The sequence below is a fragment of the Schistocerca nitens genome, chromosome 2 (assembly GCF_023898315.1).
Source record: "Schistocerca nitens isolate TAMUIC-IGC-003100 chromosome 2, iqSchNite1.1, whole genome shotgun sequence".
NCBI classification, from domain to species: Eukaryota; Metazoa; Arthropoda; class Insecta; order Orthoptera; family Acrididae; genus Schistocerca; species Schistocerca nitens.
The window spans coordinates 591094294-591117719 of NC_064615.1; the positions used below are offsets into that span (position 1 = coordinate 591094294).

Below are 23426 nucleotides of genomic sequence, written 5' to 3' on the forward strand. Positions count from 1 at the left end.
GACGACAAGATACGCTCTTTTGTTAATTTTTTAGTCGTCTGGACTTCCTCTTTTGTCTTGAATGTGTATAGAGGGACATCTTGCGAGTGCTGGCAAATGTAAGCGTATTTGTATGAGTTAAGCATATAATATACTGATTTAATATTATTGTGCACTTTTAATTTGTAAGAGGTGATCCCGATTTTATGTCCGCCTTCCTTGAATTAACCTGCATTCAAGTAATTTACAGTTCAACAATCGCAGCGGCCGATGCAGCCAACGACGCCATTACGTGGCGATATTAACTTATGAAAAATTAGCGGAAGCGGAAAACTCGCCCGCTATTAACATAATATTAATTTTTCTCCACAGCCGCCCGACGTTGCAGAAAAGATTCTTATTTTCAGTACCATAGCCGAGACCCAGAGCCAGGACTCTGACTACAATACAATGGTTAACGGAGGTAAGAAAAATACTCTCGCGCGTGTGTGGGCCGCAGTTTTAATTAATAACTAAAGATCTTATGCTTTAAAGTGAACTGACTAGCCGAGGAAATTAATATGAAAAGTTTATTACATTGTACAACTTATATGCTCATGTTTTAAGATTCAGCGAGTCTAACATTCATTAACGTAACAAATAATTTGAAATTAATATTGTTAAAAAGGAGAACTTCAGGAAAGCATTTAATCGTAAAATCAAAATTAAATGAAATATTTTTATTAAGGCCCACCACGTAAGTCGGCAACAATCAAATAATAATAATATATATATTAAATTACGATGGCCGACGGACGTGAGACTGGGTCCATACATTTTGGAGGCCGAACTGTGTGATCGCAGTGTTCAAAACTTTTGTCTTTCGCGCGTCAGATCTTCCCTCAGGGTAACCCCACTCTTGGCGAGTTTTCTTTTCTGAGCAAACACTTCAACTCTTTTCCGGTATGACACAAATTTAATTATTATGGGCCTGGGTTTCATGACACCTGGTATCCTGCGCCCAACACGGTGGCTTCTGTCAATATCGGCCACGTCGATCTGCACGCCAAGTTTTTCACGCACGAGGCTAATGGCCAGGTCGTCGGTGTTTTCACGACCGTTTTCAGCTACCTCGAAGAAGCGCAAGCTGTTCCTTCGCTGATACTGCTCAATTTCATCGGTGGCCGCAGACAGTTTAGCTTCTAGGTCCGCGGCTTTTTTCTCTTGTGCGGCCAGGGACTTTTTAAGAGACTGGATTTCGGTGCTGTTGCGCCCGACAGACACTTGCAGTTTGTCCATGACCGCGGCCGTCACAGAGTCCGTGATGGATTGCACGATTACGTCTAGCGTGTCTTCAGTGCGCAGCGCCGCACTCACCTGGGACCGGACGAGCTCCCCGATGTCGGGAAGCGGGGCCTCACCTGCCGCCGGAGACCGGGCGCCCGCGCTGCCTGCGCCCCTGTAGCCTCGCCTGCTGCCGCTTACTCGTGCTCTTCCCATTTTTCACTCACTTATCACTTGTGGTAATCAACGGAGAACAACACACCACGGCAAGTAACACTTTAGTCGGATGCACACGTTGTGGCCTGCCGCACTTCTCTGAAACACCTTCAATGAGCGGAAAAACTCGCGAGCCAAAGATACGCGCGTCACTCAGTGGCCGCCATCTTACTTATATATATTTACTAAACTGATTTTTAATTATATTACTTCATTTAATAACGCTTCCCTACATAATATACATCTAAATGCAAATTCAGAAAGATAGAAACTGCAAGGGTCTGTGAGACCAGCTGCATGTACTGCCGTCCTGTTTCCAAGTGCGTGCACCACCGGGTTGATTACTTGTAAATGTTTATAAGTATTTGCTGTGTTGTGCTTTCCACAATAAAGAGTACTGTTCGTATCTCCTATCGACAACTGTTCTTCATAGCACCCGTTATTATCCGCTTCCCGAGATTATCAATCATTATAGTTGTCTGTTAATTACTGAAGTTGGCTTCAACAGGCAGAAGACTTGCTTTGTTGTGCTGCACATTTTAGGGATTTTCATCGATATGAACTTAACGCTTGTGTTGGGTCTGTTGGTCGATTTGGAATAATCGTGCTGTGAGGCAGCCCAAGAGCTAACACAGAGTATGAATCGGCATGGAATTTACGTAATGATAGATAATTACTACTTGCAGTACTGGAATTGAAGGATAAATTCTTGTTTTAACTAATCGGTGCCATGAACAGTCTTACACGCAGCGTAAGAAAAGTGCAATGAAGCGTACCAATACTGAAGTCACACAAACCTTATTTTGCAGCAAACTTGGTGCTTAACAAAAAGTCAATTGTTACTTCCAACCTTCTGTGGCTGCCGATCATATAATCCATCAACTAAATCTTGATTAGCACATATATTTTTTAAAACGTCTTGCAAGATGGAAGAAATTACTGCCTTTCTCCTGATAGCAGGCAAGTCATGCTTGTGAACGAATATTGGCGTAATAAATAAAAATATTCTTGCGTCTGTACTAACAATATATGTACTTTCTTGTCTTGTTATCACAGATCGTTTACTACGCATTTTTGACGTACAAGTAAAAATTACACGTTCTTTTCGGGCGACATTTAAAATATAAGTACTCTCAAGCGAAAATTAAACCAAAGTATTGTTAAAAATTGAATATTCCCTGAACATTTCTCTTTTGTTGCAAAGACAATTTTAAAAGGCCATCTTTGCCGTCATCTGCGCCTATGTACAAAATTTCTTATTCTTAATAAGGAAAAGAAACCATTCATACAAATTAATTTCGAGGAAAAAAAGTTATTTTATTGGGAGCTGCTAGTTTGGGTATTACACACGCTGCAGTGTTCTGCTTCAGATCAAATACAGCTCACCGAAGATCGAGAGCAGCATTTGTCATCTTGAGACGTCGGAGTCTGCGACTGCGCCGACGCTGGAATTAGCGGCACTGCTGTAATAAACTGGAGGTGCATTGACGCTGCGACAAGGAGATGATAGCAGCTTACAGCCGACATGTTCTTTGTTCTTCCCACTCACTCATGGACTTATTTGCTCCTTTTAATGGGGCCACTTTTGAGGGATTCAACAATTTCCCATCAACAAATTTACTTTTTGCAGAATTTGTTTATTTTCAGCGCAAAAGACAGTTTATACGATCCACTATTCCAAGTTGTTGCCACAGTCGCAAGGGCCGAGAATGTCGTGTTTTATTCTTTTATACTATATTTGGATTTTAAATCAAACTTGTTTCTTTGTCTCACTTAAATCCTCATATTCGCTGGTGGAGATGCTTCCAGCCTACCTGTTTCAAATGGTGCCAGAATGGAATCCAACACTGTACCTTCGTGCATGCATCATATGGAAGTGGACTGTGTAAAAGTTTTTATGGTCACCACAACTAATATCTATTAAATGTTTCACTATATCTGGATGCAACAGTATCCTATTTCTAAGATGCCAAGTCCACACCAACTGGAAATCTCAAACACACACTGCTATTTTTCCATCATTGCGGATGTCTTTCACCTCCATTACATAATTCCATCTTAGATTATTACTATAGCACACGATTGCAACAAAGTTCACAATAAATACTAGCCTTTGTCATTTGTGCTTATAACAAGACTGTTTGGTGCGTGCTATATTATAACAATGATGCTGCCTCTCTACATCTACACTCTGCAACCCACCATGAGGGGCATGGCATAGGGTACGCCCCATTGCACCAGTTATTGGGGTTCCTTCCTGTTCCATTGACATATGGAGCATGGGAAGAATGACTGATTTAATGCCACAGTGCATGCAATAATTATTCTAATCTTATGCTCACAATCCCTGTGTGAGTAATATGTAGGGGATTGTATAAGTAGTACATCGCTAGAGGAATCATTTAATGCCAGTTCTTTAAACTTTTTAATAGACATTCTGGGGATAGTTTACATCTGTCTTCCAGTTAAGATTCTTCAGTATCTCTGACACTCCCCCACAGATTAAACAAACCTGTCACCATTTGTGCTGCCCTTCTCTGTATACGTCCAATATCTCCTATTAGTCCCATCTGGTACGGATGTCACCAGACTTGAGCAATGTTGTAGGATGGATCACACAAGTGATTTGTAAGCAATTTGTCTGACTGCACTTCCCCACTATTCTGCCAATAAAATGAAGTCTACGACCTGCTTTACCCACGACTGAACCTATGTAATCATTCCATTTCATATCCCTACAAAGTGTTACACCCAAGTATTTGTATGAGTTGGCCGATTCCAACAGTGACTCATTGCTATTACAGTCATAGAATACTATGTTTTTTTCCCGTTTTGTGAAGTGCATAATTTTGCAGTTCTGAACATTTAGAGTAACTTGCCAATTTCTGCACCATGATAAAATCTTGTCAAGACCTGACTGAATATTTATGCAGCTTCTCTCAGTAATGCATTATAAATGACTGGATCATCTGCAAAAGGCCTGATTTTACTAGTAATATTGTCTGCAAGGTCATTAATATACAACATGAACACCAAGGATCCTAACACACTTCCCTGGGGTACACTTGACGTTACTTCTACGTCTGATGATCTTCATCCAAAATAATATGCTGTATGCTCCCTACCAAAAAGACTTCACTCCAGTCACAAATTTCACTTGATACCTCCACCCAATTGTACTATTGACAATAAGCTTAGGTGCGATACCGAGTCAAATGCTTTTTGGAAATCAAGAACTGCTACATCTACCTGGTTGCCCGGATCCAAAGCCTTCAGTACGCCATGTGAGAAAAGTGAGAGTTGGGTTTCACATGATCGATGTTTTCGCATTATGTTTGTTCCAAATTCTACAACACACTGAAGTCAAGGATATTGACAGTAGTTTTGTGGATCACTTCCACTACCGATTTTGTAGATGGGTGTGCTCTGTTCCGTTTTCGAATAATTGGGCTTGGTTTTCTTTCAAGGGATATTAGTTACAAGAGGGGCTAACTAAATATACAATCTGACAGGGGTTCCATCAGGCCCTGGGGCTTTGTTCAATTTTAGCGATGTCAGCTGTTTCTCAACACCACTGTCACTAATACTAATTTCACTGATCTTTTCAGTGGTGCAAGGATTAAACTGGGGCAATTTTCCTGGTTTTCCTTTGTAAAGGAACATGGAATTAAGCATTTCAGCTTTTGCTTTGCTATCCTCAATTTCAGTTCCTGTCTCACTCACTAGCGACTTAACACTAACTTAGGTGCCACTTTACATATGACCAGAATTTCTGTGAATTTTTGAAATGGCATTTGACAACATTCTGCTACGATTGTCACTGAAGGCATAACACATTCCTCTCTTGACACCAAAACACATTCCATTCAGTATCTCTCCTTTTGTTTAGAGGTTTCTTTACAGGGACTGTATACCCTGGAGGTTCCCTCCCATTATGAATTGTTCTACTGGGTACATATCTATCCAATGCATGGTCACTTATTTTTTTGAACTGTTATGCTCCTGACCTGTGCTTAAAGTTTCAAGTTCCTCATTGAGATATGAAATTACTGACTGCTCTGCGTGTTTTAGTTTTGTCCTTTGCATTTTGGTAATCACTGTTGCCACAACTGCATCATGGCCACAAATGCCAGTTTCGATGTGGACATCCTGAAAGAGGTCTTATCTATTTGTTGCCATTAAATCCAATATATTTCCGTCATGAGTGGGGTTCCTAAGTATTTTCTAGGTAGTTTTCGGTAAAGACATTTAATAAAGTTTTACAGGTTGTCTTATCACACCCACCACTAACAAAGTTGAAATTTTCCCAGTTAATTGTCAGACGATTACAGTCTCCACCGATGATTACAGTATGACTGGGGAACTTAGTACAAGTGAACTGAGTTTTCTCTGAAATTTTCAGGTACATCAGACGTGTATGGTGGGCGATAGAAAGACCAAGTTAGCATTTTATGCTCACCCCTAGTACTGAGTCCGGCCCAAACATCTATCATGCAGCTTCAAAAATTCTATCTATGCGGATTTGAGTTTTTTATCTACTCCGACAAATACACCACCTCCATTTCCCATTTGCCTATCCTTTCAATATAAATTGTTTCCAAAAATCTTACATCAGGTTTCAACCAGCTTTTTGTGCCTAGTATTACATGAATGTCACTGCTTTTCATGAGTGCTTCAAACTCTGGCACTTTCTTGCAAATGCTTCTGCTGTTATCATTAGGATTTTAATACTCTTACATTTGGGATGCATTTCTTTTGATCTTACACTGATACTTCTGGGTTTCCTACAGCTGTTGTCATCTGGATTGGATGGAGAACCACCTAAAAAAAGGGTGTGCACCCCACACACAGTAGCAGCCTCTGATATGCAGTGCACACCTGATCTACTTAGGGGGAACCTACAGTTCTCAACCCTATGGTGCAATTCCAGCAAGTCACAGCCTAGCTTTTCACAGAACTTTCGAAGTCTCCAGTTCAATCCTTCCTCTTGACTCAGAAACAAAGGGCCATGATCACTTCTGGGAAATTTACTACAAATTGTGAGCTCCGTCAAAACTCCATGTGCAAGGCTGGCATTCTCAACCATCTCTGCCAGTCGTCGGAATGATCCGAGAATGACCTCAGTGCCCAGACAAATGGAGTCATTTGTTCCAGTGTGTGCCACAATCTGCAGATGGTTGCACCCTGTTCTCTCAATGGCTGCTGGAATAGCCCCTTCAAAACGTTGAATGAAACCCCCAGGCATACACTGAGTGCACCTGGTGGCCTTTCCTGTCCCTTGTTGCCATTTACCTAAGAGGTACCATCATTCACCATACGTTGGAACTGCTGATGATTAACAGACACCTACCCTTTCACGTTAGTCTCTTCCTGACACTGGACAAAACAGGTTTCCCACTGGCTCAGTTTCAGTGAAAGACAGCACCTCAAACTTGTTGGCGAGAGGGATCAGTACAACACCTTGAGTCCTCCCTGGTCCCCATCCACCCTCTAGAAGACATGTAGATCTACCATTAACACTCCACTCACAGTCAAGTGGATGGGTAATGACAGATTTTGTACTTTCTGCAGAGGAGGCAGGATTCACAGGAGAGGATAGTACTCTGGTACAAGTAGCATAGGCCCGACTTTCAGTAGCCCTTCCAACACACCGATTCACAGCAGCTTTCAATTGCTTGACAGTAGTCAGGGTAATTTCCAGATGCTGCGTTTTGGCTGGTGCAATGTAGTACAAGGCAAGGAACAAATGACTTTAAATTACACCTGCTGAATATCTTTTAATCTGTTGAGCTAAAAAGTTGCTAATTCCCTACAAGAATTGAGCAGATACACAAACAAGGTTTCTTAAGGCAACACAAAACCTGTGGTAAAAATTACTAGTTTCCTAAAGTGTTTTGACGTTAATTATACTTACTAGCAAACTCGAAAATGGAGGTAATTTACGACAAATACAGATAATATCTAGGGCTATTCCACCTTAAGGGAAAACTAGATGTAACACAAAATTCCAGTCGGAAAATCTGCTACAGTAATGACATTACACACCCCGATTTGTTACAAATTGCTCGTACATTATGCAATGGACAATGGCAGCTTCCGAAAATTCTTAAAGATATTTCTCAAGTAATTGTACAATGAAATTAGAGAAAGATTCTTTTACAAGGATAAGTCTCTTAGTCTTTGAAAATTTTAAAAGAGCTCAATTTAATTTAAGACTAAAATTAACAAAAATACTAGTTTATCACTGCACTTGGGAATGTTTAGAATGTTACAATACATCACAATACAAACGTGTAAAGATACAATCAACGAAAGATTACGCAGAAGAAGCGACGCGAACAGTAAAATATGTGAACATAGAACTTTAAATCAATACACGATCTAGTACAAGCAGTCTCACACAAAGGAAAATTCTTAAGTCAGCTTTTATATATAAACAAACATGCTTATTGGATGAATTTTTTCACTTAGCTGAGTCAGCAGTGCTGCTAACTCCAGCGTCGGCCGCAGTTGCAGACTCCGATGTATCGAGGTGACAGCATGCAACTAGCAGTGGAGAAAAGGATAGGGGGGACTAGCAGTGGAGAAAAGGATAGGGGGACAATAAGTGTCTGAAGGAGGCAGGATGTAGCAAAATTACTTATTCTACAGTTATTACCTGAAGATGTCGGTAAACTATGCTGTTGAAATATCGTGTTATGCAAGTGATTGCATCAGGTTCAACACCTAACAGTACAAACCTTCTAATATGTTAGAAGGTGATCATCAAACTCACCCAATTAGAATCCTGTGGTAGTGTACTTATTTTGTTAGTGCATGCCAGCAATAACCAAACCAAGGCAAAAAGTGTCCCTGGGTGGTTATAGGATCTGAGTAAGAGTACAGCTGATTTAAAGAACAAAATGAAACTATCAAAACTCTCTAACATTCTGTATTACTAACTGAAGAACCGAATTTGGAAAGATGAAAAGTTTACAGACACGATTAGGGAATCTTGGCAAGAGTAAAAATGAAATAAATGCTAAAATTACAGAGTTGCAATCAAGATGTTAACTGAGGAGTTACATCACAAGGTACATAAATAGTGCAATATAGTAAACATATTGTCAATGAATAATTTCTTGATATAAATGACATAAATAAAATGTTAACAATTTATGAAAGAGTAATTTGAAATAGTAAAACAGCAAATCTCAGACACAAAACTGAGGTTGACTACAATACAACAAACCAAAGAATCGGATTTAACAGTTATCCCCGTTTCCTGCCCACTCAGACAGACATGGGGAGAAATTCCATAAAATCTTGGACAAGCTCAAGAAAACCAATTAGGAGATAAATAAGCAGCAACTAATGGGTGGTAGTGGATTGTAAGGTGAGGAATTGCAACTAGGAAATAGAACAAGTTTTTCCAAACAATTTTGCGAGTTCAAACCAGAGGGAGAAGTACACCTGACACTATTTTTTGAGTGTATTTTCTGGGCCATTGGCTAAACATTGGGATCATTCAAGAAAAATTCCCTTTATTGTGCCATGCATTCTACGTTCTATATATGTGTTTTATTTACTAAGAGTTGTTGAACAGCATGATAGGAAGTAAAGGCTTAAGACTAGCCTACTGCCCAAATCCTGGCAGTAGATATGTCGAGTGCACTGAATCATTAAAGATACGGTACGCTTGAAATCCCACTTTTTGGACAGCTTAATAAAGTTGAAGCCACACTTGGAAAAGTGTACTGAGTTAAAATGGGACTATGGTAAAAAACAGAAAAATTCCCAAAATAATATGTTTTCTATCTTTTCTACGGACTCAATGAATGTCCCTTATAATATCTGCAGATTCATAAGTAAGAAAAAAAGGTTACTCTATGTGACTCCGTAAGTATGCTGGGACATACATTACGAAAGTCCATCACAGCCTTTCATAAAATGACCACCTCCTTTAGTCAGTCTCTGACTATCCATCACCACCCACAGTAATTCTAAAGGGAACTGAAAGCGAGTGCACTAGTCATAATGAACAACTCGCTCACCAGTCAAAATGCATCCACTGACCACCTCTAGCTATCATGAAACGTGTAGGCATTGGGTCTTTTAAATGCCATCAACACAAGGATATATTACGGGTACCTCAATTTAGGGAAAACCAGCACTGCAACAGCGAACTGCTGCTGGCAGCTTGTAATAGCAGATACATCAGCATCAGATTACGGCAAATCAATTTAACTTCAATGCTGTGCTACAACAACAACAACTGGAGAGCAGCAAATCCATCTAGAATGACCTCGTTATGGGATATATGTCACCACCATCCCACATATCTACGCTCGCTGAACAAAGACTAGTGTGGGTGTAAGAACACTGCTGTTGGGCAGTTTAAGCATGTGGAAAGGTCACTTGGACTGACGATTTGTGGTATACATCAGATACATGGCACAGTACAAAACATCAAAAACCATGAGGTGATTCCTCCGTTTGCCAACAGGATGTCATTCAGGTAGGCGGTGTAAGTATCCTCATATGGGAATGTTTGAAAGGGATAAAATGGGGCACCTGGTACTTCTGCCAGTGTCTTTAATTGGAAAACAATACAGGAAATTCTGTGAAATAATGTGTATCTTTTTCTTTCAGCAACCAATTAGTGTCCTGCACCTTCAGCAAAATAAGGCCTCATCTCATTAACCACTATTGTAATCCATAAGGCACACTATTAATATTATATGTGTATTTTTGTGGTGAGTACTGTTTTAAGAGGTAATGGGGAACATCTGACATTCATACTCCAACAATGGTGTACGTGAAGAGTGAAAATCTCCACTGCATAATCATTTGCAGTAATGTTTTTTTGGTGCACAGCAACTCTGCCAGATGTAATTGTGTTTGGACTATACCACTTTCCTATAGAGACAACTTTCAAATACAAAGGATTTCTTGTTGAGAAAAATTTAACATGGAAGGCGCTATTAAAACATGTTGTTCAGAAATGTGAGGCTACTACCAAAATTGTGATGATGGAATCTGGATTGGGATTGAATATCAACACAGCATATGCTTTATTGGGCTATGACACATCCAGTCACTGATTTCAGGTCTGATGCTACAGACCTATCTGAGACAGCTGCCTTGACAAATGGCAACAGGAAGTTGAGTGTGTTGCAGAGCTTCCCACCCTAATAATGAATTATTTGTCGAAACATTGATCTTCCAATTTATCTACCTCAGTACTAGCTTTCTTTCAATAAAGAGCTAAGGCAAATCATTCTTCGTGTTTTAAATTTGTCCATAAAGCTACCAAGTCACAAGGCAACTATTCCTAGTTAAATGTTAAAAATTCTAAATCTTATAATTTTTGTGTAGGGCTTCATCAAAATAACTATAAAATGCATTGGCATTACTCAGCAGCAGTTTAGACTTACGAAAAAAAGTGCATATATTAAAGACTGCAGATTAAGATAGGCTCCAAAATATTCAAACACTTTAGGACTGGAAACTTTCAAAGAGCTAATATTCCTCTGTGTTATCTAGTTTAAACACTACTAAAAAGTAAACAGGTCCCTCATATGTATTACTTTGGCAACTACTATTCTCCTGTGTCTCTCCATTTCACCAATTTTTAGTTTACTATAAAAAGGGCAGGTTTGTTCAAAACATTTCTCATTTTTATATACCTGTAATATTTTTAGTGACAAATCTTCATAATTAGTTCACTGACATCGTCTAAATGCTTCAGACAACTTATATTCTGAGCCTGTATAAGCCAGAAGGGTGTTGAGCAAGTCGCTGAAATAAATTAGTTCTGGTGGTACATATTAATGGTGGTAAATTATACTAAATAGCTACAAAATTTAAAATTATTTTTATTTTTATCAACAAGTTTGTCTATTACTCAAAAACTGAGGAAAAACAGAACGACAATGTATTTTGTGTGATTTTGAAAGGGCAGTCAAATGCAGAATGACAAAGAAACAATACAAACCGCCATTCACAACTTTCTAGTGACTCAGCTGTTCTGTCAATAAATACTGCATTTACTAAAAAAAAGGTAATTTATGTGTAAAGGATATAAAACAGTATCTATAACATCTCAGAAGGCACAAGAACTTTCACCTACCCTGTTTTAAGAACAGGTTTAACAAATGCTAACTGTCCGAAACCACAAAGCGTGATATAAAATTTGTTCCTCTCCTGTACTCAAACTCCAGTCACAAACACACACAGAGATTCACACACATTTCAATCTCACAGATATAACTGGGCACAAAAATGCATAGAAAATTCTCACATGTTGATATGATCAGGAACTATACTCTCTGTTCACAATGTGTTAAAGGCAAATCATTCGTTGGGAACAGTTTTATGAATGTTATCCGTATCATCACTATTCCGGCAGCCACCATGAACAAACATATCAGGAATCTCTGATCCATAATAAATTTTGTTGTTATGACTTATAGAGTCATATTTTTTCAGTTCTAGATATTCTTTTGTTAAGAGTAATTTATTGGCTTCTGCTTGCTTGTGCAGATTGTAAAATTCTGCATCTGCAATACTCTTCTGTTTCGCTAGATGCATTTCATCTGGAAAAAAGAAAAAAAAGGAAAATTTACTATTTGAGAAGATATTACTCTAAGAGACTTGATTTTTCTACTTGCATCTGTAAAAACAAAGTAAATAATCTCATTATTAGAAACTTTGTGTGCCATGATAGGTTTTCCATTATTGTTTGGAGTAATAAGGAGGACAGTCTATGCAATTTATTACTGAAAGAGTTTTTAACAGAAATACACTCTAATAATTGACAGTTTATAACAGAACATAGCAAACCTTCAATCTGCGACATTCTTTGAAGAGATTCTTTTTCCATGATTTTCTGTTCAAACTGAATTTTTGCTACAACAGCTTCTTTTTCTGCATCTATGATAGCTTTCTTCCGATCTGTCTCTGCATCTTTTTCTACTACTTTTTGACGTTGGACAGCAATTAAAAGTTTAGTCTTTTCTGCTTCCCTGCAAATTAAGCATTTCACATGCAATTTGTATACAATGAAAATTTAATAATTTAATGCATAAACATATCTTGTAGTAATAAACTACATTACTTTCACTTGACTTTCACATACATACATGAGTTCATAATTTTTCCTAATTGCTTCTGGAATTTTTGGCTTGGTAACACGCACAGCTTGAATAAACAACCCAGGTGCCATTTCATTCAAATCTCTCTGTAGAGCAACTTTCAAGTTCTCATCAATTTGATCAAACAGATCAATATATACCTAGAAATAAAACAGAAGAGATACTGCTGAGTAACTTTCATATTATGAAATGTACACAAATACTTCACTGAAGGTGTATTTCGTATTTATTCTTCCATTTGCCAGTTAATAAAAATATTTCCTATGCTACTGTTTCTCCAAATATGAGACAGTGCATTAGGTACATCGTTATTTAACAACGATCAATAAGCAGCTTCATGGAGTGTAAATACAAATAAATGACATATGATTTAGTATTAGTGTCTAAAATGTGTTCTCACATGATAATCTAAGTACAACAGTACATATGATAAATTGTGTTACTGTTATTGTCTTCAATCCGAAAACTGGTTTTATGCAATTTTCCACATTACTCTACCCCGTGCAAGCCTCTTCGTCTCCGAATACCTACAGCAACCTACATCCTTGCTTTTGTTGATGTTCATCTTGTATCCTCCTTTCTAGACACTGTACACTGCATTCAACGGCTCTTCCAAGTTCTTTGCTGTCTTTGACATAACTGTATTGTCATTGGAAAACCTCAAAGTTTTTGTATCTTCTCCCTGAACTTTACTTCTTTCTCCATTATTTTTTTCCTTTACTGCTTGTTTAATGTAGAGATTGATATACAAATTGAAAATCCATAAGAGTGCAATCCTTTCGTAGTCTGTTACTTCTTTCTTGCAGCTAAGTGTTAAGTGTGTTAAGAATTGTGTTAGGTCACAAAAACTGAAGCTTACAAAGGAAAAGCAAACAATCAATAAAAACAAACCTCTTGTAAACTGTGAACACTGCAGAACTGATTCAGTTCATGATGTACTTTATTGAAGATTAACGTCTTATCATAATCAGCAGTGTAATTTTTTACAATATCATATACTGAAAAAGAAAGACAGGAAGAAAACAGTTAAGTTTCATTATGCAAAACTTTTTAAAGGAGTAATGACACATTTTAAAAGCACTAAACATTGCTATTCAAATTTAATAGATGTTTTTCAGTCTGCTTAAACAAACGACATATCATTAGAACAGGGAACTGGATCTTAAACATCAAGATATTTAGTACTGCATAGTGGAACAGGTACAATATGGGACAACAGTGTTTCTGGGCCGAATACCCAGATGGACATTTAACTTACAGGTATAATTGCATACAAGAACTGGAACGCAGACAAACTTGCGAAGTGGGCACATTTGAAGATTCAATAAATTTGTTCCATGATTATCCTATCTGTTTATTTTTTTATGCAGTACAAATAACTGTCTGGAAAATTTATGTCATTACTGAATTTGAAGAAAAGCAAGAAAATAATTCGAAAAATTTTGAAGAGAAGCGGAAAAATAATGTTAGCATTCCACTAACACAGCATTCAAATTCATAAAAAATAAAGGATAACCATAGTCAGAGGATGTACTTACCACTAGAGGCACTAAGAATATTAACAACTTCTATTCGATCAAAATATATCATGACACCACCACTGGTACCACATGGTACATTTTTTACCTCATCAGTTTGAAGAGTAACCTGCAAAACATCATACTGAATTAACAATCATAACCAGTATAAAGGATTTCTTTCTTAGCAGAAACGTTTACCTACATTCATAGCAAAATAGAAGTCAGCAAAATACACCAAACAACATCACACAAAAAAGCCAGCAAACTGCAGAGCTTCTACTAAAGCCACAACCAGAGGCAGCTGGTGGGACTAAAATGTATCAGTATAGTAAATAGAAAAGAAAACGTGCTACAATGAGGCAATTGTAAGAGTGGTATAAGGTATCCATAGACATCATTAATGAAATTAGGAATAAAAATATGATTTATAGACAAAAAATACAAAATTATTAATTATGAACAAAGAATGACAGGAATGGTTGTTAAAAATAATTCCCACAAACACAATGCCTAGTGGGTTTGTTTGAACAGCAACCTGGAACCATTATATGAATGTGTATGCACAATGTGAAACATCTAATTACTTCCAGCTCTTTCTGATTCTGAGCTGTTTGAGCAGCAGCTACAAACTAGTAATATGTGGTTGGCAACTGACACAGATAGTGTGATGATTTTCCACAAACTGCTTCATATTGCTAGTCTCACGCATGAGCATAGTTACTATTTCATCTCATTCTTTGACTTCTTTACTGCAAGTCATTCTGTTTGTACTTGGTGTAGAGACCTTTAAGTGGACTAATTCTGATATTTTAAAATTCATTTTTAGATTTTATTTTCTCATTGTATTAAAGGAAAATTCTCCAATAAAGTTCATTTTCTTATGGTAGCCTATAAGAATAGAAACATTTGGGGTATTCAGCTGATGGGAAAGTGAACTTTACCACAGATTTTACATATCCTTGCAGAACTTAACATTGTACAAAATTGGCAATGTGCATTGCAAAATTTTACCATCTATAAGTCAGTGTTCAACTACACAAACTAAATCAACAGTTACTAGTTTTACGTTTCAGGGTGTTGTCTTTGGTTGGCCACACTAGTCCTTCCTCTGCAAAGACTATTTACTTCTGTGTCTAACTCCCCTGCCACTTCCTGTATTTTATCTTCACTACCTTCAGGATTCTAACGAGCGTATTCCAGTCAACACTGGCAAAATTTTTATCTACTTTTGGTTATTTTAATTTTAAAGCATTTTTTAATACGTCATTTCTGGTCTGCTCCGTATCAGACTTACAACTGCTTTTAAACTAACTTACTGATGATCTAGAAACTTTTAAAATATCTGAGAACCGGATGACAATGCATATTAAAACTGTTTGGTGTGTGGCAGAGGATACTTTGTGTTCCACTGCCATTTCCTTCTTTTCCTGTTCCACTGGTGGATGTTTTGTAAGAAGAAGGATTCTTGATAAGCCTCTGTGTGTGCTTGAATCTCTCCAATTTTTACCTTCACAGTATTTTCACAAGATATATGTAATAGGAAGCACTATACTGGTTACCCCAAGTGAAAGGGGGAGAAAAAAAAATCTGAAATTCACCCCACACCTGTCACAAAATCTTCAAAATGTTTGACATCAATGGACTAAACATTATAAAATAATTTCTCCTAGACCCACACAGATCCCTACCACCATATTGATAGTCCTCAAAATTTGTGACTGAATTGTTATAGTTATTAAAATACTCTTAAGACTCAAAATATAAAAAGTGGGATGCATACAATATACAATTGATGTCACGAATAGCTAGCCTCCTCATTATCTCCCCGCCCCACATTTCTTGCTTTGAATCTTTCAAGTACTTTCATAGCCATTAAAAATTCAGTCAGAAATTTTTAGGACTGTCAGTACGGGGTTAGGAAACTATAGTGGACTAGGAGAAAGAGAGGTGTTCTCTGGAATAACAAATGAAATATACTCATACCAAACCACAGAGCATCAGAAGTTTTAAATATTTCAGCAACTAAATTTCAGTCAGATATAAATAAAATATTGTAGCTTCAGACTATATGATGTGATAAGTAAAAATTACTGACCGATTTGGATTTCACTTAAGTCGTTATACCAGAGAATGCCTCAATTATTTTATACTTTTTAGACCTATTTAAAAACCATGGTGTATTAAAACTGATTTTTATTTAAATAATTATTTGCCTTTAAAAAGCTGACACTAATGTCATTATGTTGGTTCCTTTCCATAGCCTCATTTGGGTTATTACACAAAGACATAAATTTAACCTTAGTACTTTTTCTCTGTGGAAAGATTTGTTATTGCCTCACAGCATAAATTAAATTTATTTTTTAAAGATTCAAATATGAGTGACACACTGTGTACACAGAGTACCTGTAGCATCTAGTCAGTAATAATAACGAAGAATGTAAGAAAATAAGAATGTGCTTTCTTTATTCATTTGTATTCGATTCAAATAGTCAGTAGGTTTCTGCACTGGGATGCAATGGATGACTAATACTGCTGGTAACTAAAAGCAAAATAGTCACTATAATTTTCCCAATGAGGTATTATTGTAATATCTTTCAGTTACGTTGTTAATAACCATTACTCATGTCTTTCCGGAGAATACCTAATATAATCAAGACTGCTCTAAGACAAACTTAACAATGGTATTTTGTTTTTCATTTGTGCGCATTTACAACAGGAATTACTTTATTGGAGTTTTCTAATGGCTGTAACCTCTGTGTATCAAACGTAAATTTTTATTTGTAGGACGCACAATGTTTCAAGAACTGAACATTCATTTCACGTTTCACTGTCCACCAATACATTCTAATAAAAAAGAACTGCTCGAAAAACTGAATTATCCAACTATAAATAAATTTTGCTTCGTGTGTTCATCTACTTGTAAGTAACTGCTGCTGCACATGAGAAACAAATGAATACCTCTGCATGATTTGGAGTGTTCCTTGTGGCACAAGATGGCTAAAATGTTTGAGTAGCATAGAAATCTTTAACTGTTTCTGACCATTTAAGCACAGAAGAACCAACTTGCAAATGTCAACCGCTATCAGTAATTTGATGCTTGAATAAACCCTGTACTTTGAAGGTAATGGAATACACAGGAACAATTTGAGTGTAGCAGCCTACTGTAGACACATCAAGTGATAAGCACAAGTGACTTAGAATAGATGGTAAGCAACTTCAAGAACAAGGATGTCATAGAAGTGTGTACACATCTCCTGCCACATTTCTGAACTATTGTACAGTTTTTGGATATACCACAATTCATATGAAACGCTAATGACTGGCTGCAGGATTTTCTAACTGTAAAGTAAAGTGCACTGTGTTGAACTTCAAAAATAATCAGAACTCTGAAATATCTAAGAAGTAATTCCTTTTTTAAGTGTCTTGTCTACCGTAAACAATAGTTTTTTGGGCTGTCACAAATACGGCTACACAGCGTAATATGAAGATAATGATAAACTCAAACTGAAGTATCTGGTATTTACGTTTTGTCCAAATTAGGTAGGTTACCAAATCTTATTATAACTCAATTAGTAATTTATATACAGACTGAATGGGTAAGTATTAGAACATGTGCAAAGCTTTCAACACCTCAGAAGCAAGAAAGAAACAAGCTGGAAGAGCAGCACAGAAATTGAAAACAAACTAGCAATGGCGAAATGGGTATTTTATAAGAAAAGGAGAAGTTCATGCAGCAACATGGAAAAAGATTTGAGGAAAAGGCTAATGAAATATTTTGTATAGAGTGTCTTCCTGATGCTCAAATGTTGTTATTGAGGAAGAAAGATAGAGCATGGCTTGAGACTTCTGGAATATTGACATGGCGAAGGATAGAAAGAATAAGTTGGATGGATAAAGTGAAAAATGAAGAGGTACTGAGAAGAGTGGGAGAGCAAACAATTACTGGATGTAATAAGAAGAAGGAAACAAAACTGGATTGGACATATATTAAGAAGCAAGGAGCTGCTTATAATTTTATAAGAAGTCTTAGAAGTGTACGTGTAAGGAGGTGAGATAGGAAGAGATTTCAGATCCTGGATGATGTGATGCATGGCAACACATACACCAACATTAGGGAGGAAGCAATGGATCAAAGGAAATGGAGATATAAGGACCTGCTAATATAGTTTCAACTGATGATGATGATATTATAATGTCCTTGAAACATTTTAAAATGTGGTATAAGTAAATGGCTAAACATAATGGAACAAATGCATTACATGACAGACAAGACAAACTCTTAAGTTTTTCTTTTAATGTGGAGCTGGCAAGTTAGCTTGGAGAACTGCTGACAGGTGTGCTACTGATCAGAATTGCTGAAATGGTGGTGAACCACGCAGAGAAAGCACTATTGTAAATCATTAGTGAATGTCCCAAGAGCTTTCTGCAGCAAGTTTCACATGATACTACCAGTTTACAACAGCACAGTGAAGTGGTGCATAAAATTCAAGGATAGTTGTTCAGGTGTTGCAAAACATGAGGGCTGACTGGTCATCAGAACCGGCAGTTGACTGTGTTAGGAATGTCAGTGTGGGAAGTCCCACAATGTCTACCTACTGAGCTAGCACAAAACTGACCATCCCTCAACCAACAACTTGAAAATCCTTTTAGGTGATTTTGAGTTAAGTTCACAAATTACAGCTCCTGCAAACCATAAAGCATGACGACAAACTGTGCCCTCTGTATTTCTACATTTATATACAGAACCAACATAAAAATGATGACTTCACGAGCAAATTAATCTCCAATGTCAAAGACACTATTCATCTTTAGGAAAAGAGCAATCAACACACCACATGCATATGGCAGACAGAGAATCCACTCATTCCGTATCATGTCCACTAATACAGTCTATGGACCTCCTTCACTGAGACAATAGTCAACGGTGGCATCTGTCTTGACCACTGCAGTTGTGGCTTATACCACAACTTAGAACTGATAGCAGGGCTTTCATGTTTCAACACCATGGTGAGCGTCTATATTTCTACTATTGCATACGAGATTATCTGGATGACATGTTAACACATCTCTGGATAGGTCATGTTGCAGCTGCTGACTTGGTGCAGCTCAAGTGGGCACTATAGTCACTGGACTTAACATCATCCAATATTTTCTAGCAATTTACATCAAGGATACTGTTTATGTTTCACCTGTGCCAAAAAACCTCAAAGAATTATGAAATTGCGTAACAACAACAATTCTTAGCATCACTCCTGATATGCTGTGTTGAGTATGGGCAAAACTGCTCTACTGATTAAATGCGTGCCATCTGACAAAGGGTGAACACACAGAATATTTATGAACAGTGTAAAAAAAACTGAGACAATATTATGAAAAGAAAAGTTGCTACTCACTGTACAGCAAAGATGCTGAGTCACAGGTAGGAACAAAAAAAGACTGTCACAAATAAGCTTTTGGACAATGAGGTCTCTGTCGAAAATAGGTGCACGCACACCCACCCACGTGCACTCTTGGGAGCATGTGCACAAATGCAGACAGACAGCTTGTTGGTTGTCATGCCCACATAGAATGCATCACAGTGTTTCCAGCTTAGCTTTTAGATCACATGACTAGTTTCGCAGGTAGTCCTGCATTTGGTGAAATAGCTGATGTTTGTGACCAGAATGGAGTGGGTGGTGGTGGGAGAATGTATGAGACAGGTCTTGCATCTAGGTCTATTACAGGGATATGAGCCAGGAGGTAAGGGGTTAGGAGTAAGGGTTGTGTAGGGATGGACAAGTATATTGTGTAGGTTCGGTGGACTACAGAATACCACTACGGGAGGGGTGTGAAGGCTAGTGGGCTGAATATTTCTCATTTTAGGGTGCGACAAGAGGAAGCTGAAACCCTGGCGGAGAATGTAATTCAGTTTCTCCAGTTCTGGGTGGTACTGAGTTACGAGGGGAATGCTCTGTGGCCAGACAGACTTTGGGAGGTGGTGTGAGACTGAAAAGATAAGGCACAGGAGATTTGTTTTTGTACAAGGTTGGGAAGATAATTACTGTCGGTAAAGGCTTCAGTGAGACCCTTGGTATATTTCTGAAGGGACCGCTCGTCACTGTAGATGCGAAGACCATGGATGGCTAGGCTGTATGTAAGGGACGTCTTGGTATGGAACAGGTGGAAGCTGTCGAAGTGGAGATATTGCTGGTGGTTAGTAGAGTTAATATGGACGTAGGTACTAATGTAGCCATCTTTGAGGTCGAGATCATTGAGGAAGGTGGCTTGTTGGGTTGAGTAGGACCAGGTGAAGCAAATGGGGGAGAAGCTGTTGAGGTTCTGGAGGAATGTGGATAAGGTGTCCTAACCCTCAATCCATATCGCAAAAACGTATAAATGAATTTGAACCAGGTGAAGGGTTAGAATTCTGGTTGTTCAGGAAGGCTTCCTATATATGGTCTGTGAATAGCTTGGCATAGGACGGTGCCATGCGGGTGCCCACAGCCATACCCCGGATTCGTTTGTAGATAATGCCTTCAAAGGAGAAGTAACTGTGGGCGAGGATATAGCTGGTCATTGTGACTATGAAGGGAGTTTTCAGTTTGGATTCTGTCATGCACTAGGAAAGGTAGTGTTGAATAGCGGTAACGCCATGGGCATTAGGGATGTTAGTGTAAAGAGAGATGGCATAAATAGTGACAAGCAGGGCACCATGTGGTAAATGGACAATAACTGCGGAGAGTCAGTGGAGGAAATGGTTGGTGTCTTTTATATAGTAGAGTAGGTTCCGAGTAACAGGTTGAGAGCAGAGATTCTCTCAGTAGACTCCGAGGAGAGGTTCTCGGATGAGCCTAAGGTTTTGGGGAGTGACTGGAGGTCCTGCTGAATTTCTAGAACGGGGTCATTGTGACAATGTTATATACTTGTCCATCCCTACACAACCCCTGCTCCCAACCCCTTACCTCCTGGCTCATATTCCAGTAATACGAGGTGCATTCAAGTTCTAAGACCTCTGATATTTTTTTCTAATTAACTACTCACCTGAAATCGATGAAACTGGCGTTACTTCTCGACGTAATCGCCCTGCAGACGTACACATTTTTCACAACGCTGACGCCATGATTCCATGGCAGCGGCAAAGGCTTCTTTAGGAGTCTGTTTTGACCACTGGAAAATCGCTGAGGCAATAGCAGCACGGCTGGTGAATTTGCGGCCACGGAGAGTGTCTTTCATTGTTGGAGAAAGCCAAAAGTCACTAGGAGCCACATCAGGTGAGATGAGTAGGGAGCATGAGGAATCACTTCAAAGTTGTTATCACGAAGAAACTGTTGCATAATGTTAGCTTGATGTGCGGGTGCGTTGTCTTGGTGAAACAGCACACGCGCAGCCCTTCCCGGACGTTTTTCTTGTAGTGCAGGAAGGAATTTGTTCTTCAAAACATTTTCGTAGGATGCACCTGTTACCGCAGTGCCCTTTGGAATGCAATGGGTAAGGATTACGCCCTCGCTGTCCCAGAACATGGACACCATCACTTTTTCAGCACTGGCGGTTACCCGAAATTTTTTTGGTGGCGGTGAATCTGTGTGCTTCCATTGAGCTGACTGGCCCTTTGTTTCTGGATTGAAACATGGCATCCACGTCTCATCCATTGTCACAACCGACGAAAAGAAAGTCCCATTCATGCTGTCGTTGCGCGTCAACATTGCTTGGCAACATGCCACACAGGCAGCCATGTGGTCGTCCGTCAGCATTCGTAGCACCCACCTGGATGACACTTTTCACATTTTCAGGTCGTCATGCAGGATTGTGTGCACACAACCCACAGAAATGCCAACTTTGGAGGCGATCTGTTCAACAGTCATTCGGCGATCCCCCAAAACAATTCTCTCCACTTTCTCGATCATGTCGTCAGACCGGCTTGTGCGAGCCCGAGGTTGTTTCGGTTTGTTGTCACACGATGTTCTGCCTTCATTAAACTGTCGCACCCACGAATGCACTTTCGACACATCCATAACTCCATCACCACATGTCTCCTTGAACTGTCGATGAATTTAAATTGGTTTCACACCACGCAAATTCAGAAAACGAATGATTGCACGCTGTTCAAGTAAGGAAAATGTCGCCATTTTAAGTATTTAAAACAGTTCTCATTCTCGCCGCTGGCGGTAAAATTCCATCTGCCCTACGGTGCTGCCATCTCTGGGATGTATTGACAATGAACGCGGCCTCATTTTAAAACAATGCGCATGTTTCTATCTCTTTCCAGTCCGCAGAAAAAAAATCAGAGGCCTTAGAAGTTGAATGCACCTCGTATGACCTAGATGGAAGACGTGTCTCATACATCCTCCCACCACCACCATCTACTCCAGTTTGGTCACAGACATCACCTATCCCATCAAAGGCAGGGGCTACCTGTGAAACCAGTCATGTGATCTACAAGCTAAGCTGCAAACACTGTGCTGCATTCTATATGGACATGACAACGAACAAGCTGTCTGTCCACATGAATGGCCAATGACAAACTGTGGCCAAGAAACAACTGGATCACCCAACTGCAAAGCATGTCACCCACCACGACATTCTTCACATCAATGACTACTTCACAGCTTCTGCCATCTGGATCCTTCTCATCAATACCAGCTTTCCTGAATTGCGCACACAGGAACTCTCCCTGCAATATACCCTACGTTTTACCATAACCCTCCTGGCCTCAACCTTCGTTAGTCATTGTCTCACCCGTACACCCTCTTCCATGTTCCCATTCCAGCACTACACAGCATTCATTCCACCAAGGTGCCCAGTCTTTTTACTTCGCTCCTTTCTCCCCCCCACCCCCCCCTTCTCCCCATCTCTACCCCGCCCTCCATCTAACCTCCCTACTGCACCTAGCTGCCCTACCCTCTCTTCACCTCGTCCCTACACACTCCCCAGCTGCCGCTCGCAGTGTGGCTTTAGCAGCCAGAGACTGCAGTTGTATGTGTGTGTGTGTGTGTGTGTGTGTGTGTGTGTGTGTGTGTGTGTGTGTGTGCGCGCGCGTGTGTATATATTTTCAACAAAGGCTTGGCTGAAAGCTTATTTGTGACTCTCCTTTTGTTGTGCCTATCTGTTACTCAACATCTCCACTATATGGTGAGTAGCAACTTTTATTTTCAAAATATTTTTACATTCTATCCTGGATTTTCCATTGTTCAAAAAACAGAGTTTGTCTTCCACATATTGTATCATTGTTCTCCACTATTTATCTGTACTGACTTTTTTGAAATTTTCCATGGACTTTATAATTACCCTGTGTAATTCATGTAAGCGAATTTCATTTGACACAAAATTTTTTAAA

The 23426-nt window shown here is 38.9% G+C and overlaps 1 protein-coding gene across 3 annotated transcripts in view; it reads right to left on the reverse strand.

Annotated features, from left to right (window-relative positions):
• Window positions 1–11295: 11295 nt before the first annotated feature.
• The window catches only part of LOC126236654 (erlin-1-like), a 59499-nt gene continuing 47368 nt past the window's right edge, over window positions 11296–23426 (reverse strand). For all 3 annotated transcript variants that reach the window (XM_049946117.1, XM_049946119.1, XM_049946118.1), the window contains exons 4-8: window positions 14132–14240; window positions 13485–13591; window positions 12582–12733; window positions 12283–12464; window positions 11296–12035 (exon numbers count right to left, since the gene is read on the reverse strand). In XM_049946117.1, coding sequence (XP_049802074.1) covers window positions 11794–12035; window positions 12283–12464; window positions 12582–12733; window positions 13485–13591; window positions 14132–14240 — 792 coding nt within the window. In that variant the 3' untranslated portion in view covers window positions 11296–11793. The remainder of the gene's footprint in view (window positions 12036–12282; window positions 12465–12581; window positions 12734–13484; window positions 13592–14131; window positions 14241–23426) is intronic.